Source organism: Perkinsus marinus (genome assembly GCF_000006405.1).
Source record: "Perkinsus marinus ATCC 50983 genomic scaffold scf_1104296969786, whole genome shotgun sequence".
Taxonomy (NCBI): Eukaryota; Perkinsozoa; order Perkinsida; family Perkinsidae; genus Perkinsus; species Perkinsus marinus.
In genome coordinates this window covers 81,931-91,754 of record NW_003202674.1, presented here as the reverse complement: position 1 = coordinate 91,754, position 9,824 = coordinate 81,931, and the positions used below count along the sequence as shown (strand labels likewise).

The 9,824-nt window shown below is 47.5% G+C and overlaps 5 protein-coding genes across 5 annotated transcripts; 2 read left to right on the top strand and 3 right to left on the bottom strand.

Annotated features, from left to right (window-relative positions):
* Positions 1-120: 120 nt before the first annotated feature.
* Positions 121-954, top strand: Pmar_PMAR021974 (hypothetical protein). The gene has a single exon (XM_002767839.1). It carries the CDS (start codon positions 215-217, stop codon positions 731-733), a length of 519 nt encoding a protein of 172 aa, XP_002767885.1. The 5' UTR covers positions 121-214; the 3' UTR covers positions 734-954.
* Positions 955-6,530: 5,576 nt separating this feature from the next.
* Pmar_PMAR021973 (hypothetical protein) lies at positions 6,531-6,861 on the bottom strand (the record flags this gene model as incomplete). The annotated part of the gene is made up of 1 exon (XM_002767838.1): positions 6,531-6,861. A coding segment is annotated over one exon (331 nt), but the record flags the coding sequence as incomplete, so codon positions are not given.
* Positions 6,862-7,020: 159 nt separating this feature from the next.
* Pmar_PMAR021972 (hypothetical protein) lies at positions 7,021-7,209 on the top strand (the record flags this gene model as incomplete). Its single annotated transcript, XM_002767837.1, has 1 exon — positions 7,021-7,209. One exon carries the CDS (start codon positions 7,021-7,023, stop codon positions 7,207-7,209), a length of 189 nt encoding a protein of 62 aa, XP_002767883.1.
* A 121-nt stretch (positions 7,210-7,330) lies between these two features.
* On the bottom strand, positions 7,331-8,334 carry Pmar_PMAR021971 (hypothetical protein; the record flags this gene model as incomplete). Its single annotated transcript, XM_002767836.1, has 4 exons — positions 7,331-7,369; positions 7,723-7,838; positions 7,919-8,269; positions 8,307-8,334. The coding sequence occupies 4 exons, from the start codon at positions 8,332-8,334 to the stop codon at positions 7,331-7,333; spliced, it is 534 nt and encodes a 177-aa protein (XP_002767882.1).
* A 457-nt stretch (positions 8,335-8,791) lies between these two features.
* On the bottom strand, positions 8,792-9,107 carry Pmar_PMAR021970 (hypothetical protein; the record flags this gene model as incomplete). The annotated part of the gene is made up of 1 exon (XM_002767835.1): positions 8,792-9,107. A coding segment is annotated over one exon (316 nt), but the record flags the coding sequence as incomplete, so codon positions are not given.
* Between the last annotated feature and the right edge of the window lie 717 nt (positions 9,108-9,824).

Below are 9,824 nucleotides of genomic sequence, written 5' to 3'. Positions count from 1 at the left end.
CAACAGTCCTACTACTTCATGTCGTTTAGTCTTCGTCCAGATCGGTCTTGGCTTGGGCATTGAACTCACACGCCTGGTACCAGCGCTTCTAGCTCTGTTCAGAAGATGCTTGGGACCTAACCTGTCGGAGAAGGAGCGCAGCAGACCGTGGTTGTTTCTGGATCCTCTGAGCTCACCTGTCGAGCTGAACCATCCCAGGGTGCTTTCTACCATTATGTTGTTTTTCATGATATTATTCGTGTATTCTGTGATGTCACCAATATCGAGCTTTGTGATGGCTATCGCTTTCTCGTTCTTTTCCCTGGTATATAAGAACCAGTTTGCGGTGGTTTACGCCCCAAGTTGCGACACTAAGGGTGAATTGTGGACTCGAGCGATCCGATTCATCTTGGCTTGTCTGATTTCTGCAGAGTTCACTGTTATGGGCGTTTTGGCAATCAAAGAAGCTGCAGTAGTGGCACCATTGATGTTGCCTTTGTTCATTGGTACCATCCTATTCTGGTGTTATCTCGAGGAGCGCCATTTCAAAGTGGCATCATCTTTACCGGCCAAAGTCTTCGTCCCCATCGATCGTGAGCGAGGTGAAGGGTTCGTGGGTGTTTCGTATACTGGGTGTTACGAACCCGTTGCTATGCGACAGAGGAACTTACAACCTGATGTACCTCAGGAAGTAAGAACTGCTGCTGACTGCCTTGAAGATATGTCTACACCTCTGGGGGAAGGCTCCGCTTGAATAGATTGAATAAAGACGCGGAAAGCAGCCGGGATAAAACAGTGTCGTCAGTTGTTCCCATTTTGTTCTTTGTCAACCCTGTGGGTACTGTTTGTGGTTTCCGCTCGAAAAACGAGATGGATACCCCCGCTTGTCGGGTGGTAGTCAAGGAGTGCACTATTGTTTTTCTGGCAAGATCTTCACGCGGATCTTTCGATCCTTCAACACACAGATTTCTACTTATTCTTGACGCTTCGTGTTGGTCACAGTATAGAGATAAACTAGTAGGTTTGTTGAACAAGAGCTCAAAGAAGCGGAGAAGTCCAAATCCATTCGGCCAATGTTTTGTTATCAATGATTCCATGGTTGAGCAAGGACACTTACCATAGATGATGAAACTCACGTTTGTGCTCTTCTGTAGTCACCGCATGCAGACTAACACAAATCTCACCACGTAGACAGAAATGGCATCGATAATGACTACTATTCGAAGAATGATGTATCCTATTTCGACACCTGTAAGCATCAGCCCCGGATTAAGACTGGCTTCGATGAAACATGACTTACTAATTATCCTCTAATACATGACAACACCAACGTGCATTGAATAGTAATCGAATCAAACACCATAGTATTAATTTCCGCTTATTCCGAACCCGCTTCGCTCCGCCCATTCTCTCAGCCTGACATATCCTTCAGAGCTTTCGAGCTCTTGACAGGGACCATTGGTCGTGGTTGCGCCAGTAAAGGCACTCCCGTTCATATCTAATTCTCTCTCCTCCTCAACGATGGCCATCATACGCTTGTGCGAAGCTTGAAGTGCAGCACGAAGGTCCTTCAGTGACATCTATTTGGAGCAAGCTCGATCATAGACGAGAGTTGAGACTCACCGAATCGGCAGATTTCGGGGCGCATTTCGCGTTGATGTCAACCACAACATCAGAAGTTTCCGGCAAACTGGTGGGACCAAATGCCCCTACTAAGAAAATTGCGTCCGAATGCTTCATACGCTCAACAGTACCATGATCCCATTCGCATCCTGAATGCTCGATCTTCGACGGAGGCGGCAGACCAAAGTTGTTGATGTGATTAGTCCAAGACGCGGAGCTTGTGGTTGTACCCAGTGTGTGATACGTTTCTATGATAGAACTCTATAAGCCATATACACGTTTCGGCAATTCAAAGAGCATTTGGTATGCCATTTCACGATGTACTGAGCGAATGGTATGCTAGGTACTCCCACTTCCGTCAATATCCTCAATATTTCTGGGATCGGCACCCAGATGGGACTTCCCAACTCTCGAGTTCGCATTGATGTGATGTTGAGCCTGTCTGCTGGTGACGAGCATGCTGGTGTTATTCAAGACAAGCACAGCGAGATAAAACTGCATGGACCAATTTGTCCGACAAATTAGGCGGAAATTATACTTGTCATAAACATCAGGAGGAGCTGATCTCTAACAAGCATTCACATAGCATGTCACACACATTTACGTGATACGTGGGGTCCCTGTAGGCGTTACTGCCTCTAACACGCCGCTGATTTAACTCGTTGAAAATTTCCTAAGGAACTGAACGAACAAGATATTGACAACTGCACAAGGGCCGCCTCTTTTCGGAGTGTAAGAGCCTCTGAATAACACATGGAGGACATTCCGCTTCCATACTAAACACCATATGGGGTATCGATGTATAGCTCGAATATACAACCCGTAAATTCAACCTTGTTCTTTTCTCCCACCATGCATACGTATAAGTGGAGAAGTCACGCGAAACCTGTCCTCTCTTGATAGGTGAGAGGGTATAGGAGCTCGATTGTGAGGCCATAGCTGGGCAAGGCGGCGCCTCTGGGGAGTTGTCATTCCAGCAAAGTCGTGAACGAATCTGACATAGAGAGATTAAGATGAAACGTGGTGAAGTAGTCAAGTTGGACTTATGTAAGAGTCTCCGGCGAGCGAGGTCTTCGAACCACGAGGCTGGGGGTAAGAACTCTCCAGCGCGTCGTTGAAAGCGCAGTTCGCGACGGGTGGCAGGGGAGAGACATGGAGGCCTTCGGTGCGGAGAAGGAGGAGGAGTGGCATGATTTGATGAGGACATGAGAGGGCTGTGAAAGGAGGGAATCGATGTAATGATGAGCTCAGACACCGAGTTTAAAACTCTGTAAAGTAATTATAGATCATGTAATTCTCACAGTAAAATTTACTGTGAGAATAGATAGAGGAAGGAAGCGTTTCAAGAGAGCAGTAATATAATGACGAAACGGGCGAAGAGGCAAAGTGAAACGGGCGGAGAGGGATCGGGTGTAACAGAAGAGGGAAAACTGGGTGTAACAGAAGTGATCTGAGCCCCTATGTTGTAGTATTTTCACATAACCTATCTACGAGTACCTGGAATTTTAACAAGGAATTTACTAATCTGCTCAACGAAGCGAGCGCTCCGCCTTACTGACGATGAATTTAGTCAGGCTTTGAAACAGTGAATCCTGGAAATGGTGAATCGGAAAAAATTTCCGGCGAAACCTGATAACAGTGAAGGAACTAGCGCGCCCCACGAGGGCGCGCCAACAAAATTCAAGCCGAGATCCCCTTACGTCATATGTGTTGTAATCGACCGGTTGGTCTAGTCGTCAGGAGTTAGAGTTAGTAACCGACTGTCCAGGGTTCAAATGATTTGAATCAGATCCTGTGATCATCATGGTAATTTTGTAATTGAGACGCGGTTCAACCGCGGCAGTTGAGGACCTCAACTTGAGGTATTGACCAGCTAGGGCCAATAAGCTTGCCTAAATCAGCTGGCACGCCGCCTTAGCAGTTACTACAGGTCCACGAGTTGCAATACAATGCTATCCAGGAGCTCAGTATAGAAGTTGTATTTGTTCATGTTCAAGAGGAACAAGCATTAGGGCCTGTGGCCTCATGCATTGCTGTTTATCCTTGTGGTACTGCCAGAATTATTCATTTTCAAGGTTCCCATACTTCTTCTATAGTCGCTACTATGGACTCAAACGCTTTGCTTATGGCAATCGCGTATTTCAGCTAGTTGGTAACGGACTGAAAACTCACTCCCTCGTAATGGAACAGTGGAACAGAAGACAAAATATTTGATCAAAAGTGGACTGGAGACGACACGGACTTCCGAATCCCGAATCCCGAAGAAAGTGCACCATTCAGTACTTCGGGAGTACTACTTCCTGTCCACAACCATGGCTTAGGGTGACTCGAAAGCTATTACTAGACCGTTCGTGTTGCTCCGACTTTTGAAAAGTCGCTTCAAGACGCGCAACGAAGAACTATGCGTGAAAAAGATGACAATCTGTATAATATGCGCCCCGGTTCTCAGTAGTCCATAGCGCTGCGGTTGCTGTGAGCAAGCTGACTACTCAAACATTAAGCAACCGGAGAGAGAGTGATCATTGAAAGTTGAATCGGTTCGGGAAAGAGTGGTAGAACTCTCACCACTATGATATCCTAAATATCAGTACCACTGTGGTACTGATATTTAGGATACCGGTGCGGGCGAGTTTGTTGTTCACTATTGTCAGGCTTTCACCCGCTTTAGTGGGAGAAAAAGTCCCTACAACGGATTCACTCGCCCTTCAGCCTTTTCAGGATTCACTGTTTTCAGGCGGGACCGCAAAGATGTGTGTAGCGATCGCTTCGCTCCTTTAGGCAGCCTTGTTGAAACGGCTGAAGCGGCTAGGCGTCGAATGTTCTCTTTTGCAGTTCTATGATAATATTGAGCGAACGCGACCATAGGTGCTGTACTGGGCTATACCCTTACCGATTGCCCGCTCATTGTTTTGCGTGATGCATCTTGGATGCTCGATCGTCGAGCCCTTCTTCGACATGTCAATATCAATGAGCTGTGTGGTGCGGCTCGTGCTCTCGCATGGGCGACGCCTTTCATAGGGGGACATGTCCACCTCTATGTTGACAATGCGTGTGTGAGGGCGTGGATCGGAAATTTATGCAAGGTGAAGCCGTTAAGAAGGGCGGTCTGTCAGCTACAATGGTCGGTCGGAGGCTCCAGTCTACATATGACATTGCTGAGACCTACGAAAGCTCCGCTGTTCATCGTGTTGATAGTGCGGCAAATTTAGCTGATCCACTGAGCAGGGTCGATGCTCCATTCGGAGAGCTTCTGACCTACTGTGAGGTAGATGGAGATGAACAGATCCATGTGGATGCCGAATTGCTCAGCAGCCCCACAGCGACCCACGTAGTGGGATGTGTTTTTTTTCCAATGACATATCATGAGCACGAGCAGTAATCAACAAGAGCAATGGTACAGCTGATGAAAACTGACATCTTCAAGTCATAAGGCCAGACAGTGGACCAAGTATAACATCAGGAGTGGTGAGGCCTTAGCAGTCGAAACCAAATCTTCGAATAATATCATCGAGGGCTTTAGATAATGATGCCAAACTGTTGTCATCCACTTCCCAGCCATGCCTCGATGAAGCAGCTCAATTGTCTCTACATTAGTGCCACAAGTGACTGCATGACTGGCAGTCAAGTCTTTTCCACATACACAACACTGTATTACTCTTCGACTCCCTTTAACATATTTCATACTTCTCAAAGAGTCACACCTAAGTCGACAGAGCAAAGGTTGATGTTCCCTGCTCAGGCCAGGATATACCGCCAGCCCAGGAGCACATCCACGCACCAAGTACGCAGCCCGCTCCGGTACGATTTGATGGCGATCTTTGAGTACCACCTTAGTAGTGGATATAATATCAGACAGCGGAATCGGTAGGTCATCATTGATGACAAGAGTCCTACCACCTACTTGATCATCCATGGTTACTTGAGTAGCAAGCGCATCCACAGCGTCATTATGAACCAAGCCACAGTGCGAAGGTATCCATTGGGGAAAAAGACCAACACCCAATTGTCCCTTGAGTTCTTCGGCCTCGGCCACAACAGTAGTTACCGTTGGATCCCTGGTATTGAAGCCACCACCCAGAGCATAGGCCACCGACTGATTATCCACGCGAAAACAGATACCATTACTCACCAGTCTACCAGCCATACTCAGTAACCACCGTATAGCATAAAAGACACCAGGCAACTCAGCATAATAGATCGAACCATAGGGACTGAGCGGCACTGCCTTCTCACATAGAACTTCCCCATCAAGCACACATCTATAGCCACATCCCACTCTACCATCAGCCTTCGATCCATCAGAGAAAACTGCAAGGATCCCATCTCCAAGTTCAGAGAGCATATCTTCAGCACATCTCTTGAACTCCTTTTCATTGCCATCTTTCTTCATAACACCTTGACCGATGTCTAACCGAACCGAGCCAAAAACAGCGCAGTGTCTATATATGGGGTCTCTATATGGTACTACTCTAGTAGTTGAACATTGAGGAAGAGCATCTGGTAGTAGACCTGATAGTTCGACCATCATATCATCGAATCTGTGCAGTGGGGCTCATTTCTTCAGTCTTCGGGAACCCGTCCAATCATCCAAGGTGAACTGCGCTAAATGAGTGAAAGGCAAGGCCTGAGCCCGGAGAGTCCACCCTATAATGGCCAGATCTAGCAGATAGTTGATTGGTTTCAGTCCAGACTCACGCAGAACCAAGTCAGCACTGCTGACTTGGTTGTGCTGACTCAGCAGGAGTTTGTTTCGGCAACCCAGTAATAAGTCTCGCACCAGAAATTTAACTAGCACTCTCACGCTAGCAGCAACTTGAGTGCATAACGTATATCTCATCCTAGACTCCACTACTGCTTGATACGTAGACCTAATCACAGCTGCCGAGCGACCAAAATTCGCCCCCGCGACCGCACGCACGAGATTCAACCTAGCCTTGAGATTACCCACCGGGGCATAAACGTTTGCCCGACAGCTCAGGCCTGAATCTAGGATTATACCCAGATACCTTAGCGTCGGTTTACATTTCAGCTGCTGACCATACAAAGACAACTTCGGTAAGAACTTGGCATTTCCAAGCGTGAAAGCGATGCACTGGGTCTTAAGAGCGTTAATAGTAAGCTTCAAGCCGTCTGCCCAGCTCCGCAGACGATTGTTCCGAAGACTTTGCAGACGATTCAAAGCTGTCTGCATCAGACTCTCTGGTCCGGTTCTTGATTCAGATTTAACCAACAGCAAGATATCATCCGCAAATTGCAGCACTAGACAGTTTTCACCCAGAATATCTTGGAGCTGAGAGAGTCTCTCAGAGAGACCAATACAGCAAATAACCATGGTAAAACCACACTTCCTTGAGGTGTACCACAATTCGGCCGCATAGTCTCGCTCACAGAGTTCCCACAGTGTACACGAAACCTCCTATGTTTCAAGAAGTCATTCAACCATACCAAGAGCCTGCCACGTATACCAACCCCTCTGAGTATCAGCGTCAATTTCTGGACCCAGGCAGTGTCAAAGACCTTGGACATATCAACTGCTACTCCAACAATCGCTTCACATGCAGAGCCTTGATAACATTCATGAACGAAATGAAGGCCTCTCATGAGTAGATCTTCAGTGTTGTGACAAGGCCTGTATGCCGCTCGACTACCAAGGATAGGAGGGTTCGCGTTTTCTGAACGAAAGGTGAGTCTTGCTTGAACTTCAAGCAAGACTCGTCAAGCGGACTCTTCAAGCCTTGAAGAGTCCGCTCAGCAGCTTTGCAGCACACTGATGTCAAGGATATAGGTCTAAAACCGCCTCAACACAATACCCGCCTTCTTTGGAGTGCCTCTAATTTCAGCTCTTTTCCACTCCTTAGGCAACCTACCCACTATGAAAGAGGTGTTGACAATGTGCCACAGCCAACGTAGTTGAGCTTCTCTCCCTTTTTGCAACCACGACACCCCAATTCCATCTTCACCTGGAGTCTTCCCCTTTTCCAATTCACTAACCGCTTGTTGCCATTCACACCACTCAGTCGGTAAATTACACAATTTCCCTCCCCTCAACCACATCCTCTCACGCCTCAGGCACCGGATAGATTCTTTCCTAACTGCAGCATCACTAGACTCAAACCTTACAGTCGATACTCTCTCATAATGACTGGCTAATGTGTCAGCTATATCTTTCTCATTCACCACAGTCTTCTCACCACGCAAAAGATATTTCTTCCCGGGCACTTGTAGTCTCTCTTTGCCTGTATACCCTTCAGCGCATGCCACAGTTCAGTGGTAGGGGTAGTTGGGCCAACATCAAGCAGAAACGTCCTCCACTCACATGTCTGAGCCTTGCATGTTAGCCTCTCTGCCCTTTCCCTAGCCTTCTTATCGGCAGCATGATTTTCTACTGTAGGATTTAATCTATAAGCTTCACTGGCGCTCTGTCTCTTAGAGACAGCCTCACGAACTTCAGGGTCCTTATAGGAGGCGGAGTAATTGAAAACCTTGCCACGCGGGATCGCTCTCAATGTCATAGCCCTGCGATACGTAACAAAATCTCTATCAACATTCCCCGTGGGTTTAGAATCCCCAATTTTTGACTCGAACACCTCCGCAAAGAGATCCCAATCGTCCTTATCAACATTCCAACGAGGCTTCGGCTCAGATACAAGCTTATTGAGACCAGATACTGTCAAGAAGCAAGGACGATGATCACTGCCACCCACATCCCAGAAAACCGACCATTCGCAGCATGCGGCTAGCTCTCAGTCTACAATACATAGATCAATGACTCCATGACTGGCACCGAGACGGCGACAGACATATGTCACATCTCCATTATTCACACAAACATGGCACCTATCACTCATCCATTCTTCCAGCTGCAACCCACGACAACTATTCTCATTTCTACCACCACTTCAAGGTAGTGACTTTGCATTAAGATCACCACACCAGATAACACTTTCAGACTCCTGAAGCTCACACTGGACAGTGTCCAATGAGTCTACATTGATGCGAGCTATCGAGGGGGAATGATAGATATTCGGCACAACAAAACTCCTACCCGCCTTCCAAACCATCACCACCAACAGTTCTGTATCTAAACCTTCACCTACACCACTCCCGTCATCCTCATCCAGCAATAGCCTATCATACTTGATCTTGTCTTACACATATGTCAGGAGTCCCCCACCCCGGCTTGCACTACCAGACCTATCGCGCCGTTCATGATCGTAGCCTGTTAGCTTGAGATTACCATCAGTTACCCCACCACCAAGCTTTGCTTCTTGAATGCATAGAACATCACAAGTCGACTTCAACATAAGCTGATGAGTCTCCCGTAGCTTTGGTTTTGCACCATCAGCGTTGAAGTGAACCACCTTCAACTCCATCTCCTCAGCAGTACTTTTATAGTACGGCTTTTGGATCACGTAAACGGGGTCCTTCCTAACCGCAGCCGTATAACGGGGCTGCACCCTATCTTGTTCATTCTCATTACAAGCGCTCATGACCTTATGCGGCATAAGTTATGCCTAAGGGGGTGCCATTCTCCGGTAGATGATACCGTCTGGCCAGGACAATATCAATTAGCTTCACTGTACACCACTGGCTGGCCATGTGACTGTATACAGCTACTAATCCCAGCCGCCCACTTAGAAGACTTCGGAGATGAACTTGTGGACGGGAGTGGGATGTGCTGGTGCGACTACTAGACTTCTCGGTGACGAGCTTGTCCTCGACCTTGGGGTGGTAGTTGAAGCTCAGCATGACGATGAGGTCCTTTTCAGAGTACGACGTTCACTGAGACACGAACGATCGTTTCCTGAAGTCATTCCAGTTGATCTACAACAAGTCGCCATAAGCTTCGAGATCGACTACATCGCCGTCTTGGTACGGCGATACTATGCTGACTATCAAGGGAAGGAGGTTGTGGTACCCGTCCTACCTGGCTAGTTGATCGCCGAGCTGGTCCATTCAGTGCATGGACCATTATGCCATGCAGGTATAGTTGTGATACTTGTGCGCGCAAGACCAAACGTCTGTTGGTAAAGCACGATATTGGTCTCTTATCTCCGGGCTTGCCCGGAAGTGCGACACCTTGGTCGATTGTATGTGCACACGTTGACAACGTGACGTTGTCTACCTACTACCTGGAGTACCTTACTTAACACAGCAGTGCGTTTTATCTAAATTCGCCTGCTTGTGCAGAATCGATGGTGAAGATGTTACTTCTGTCACTA

Excerpts from the sequence above, each read along its gene's own strand:
- Pmar_PMAR021974 (XM_002767839.1), top strand. The coding sequence starts at position 215 with ATGTTGTTTTTCATGATATTATTCGTGTATTCTGTGATGTCACCAATA.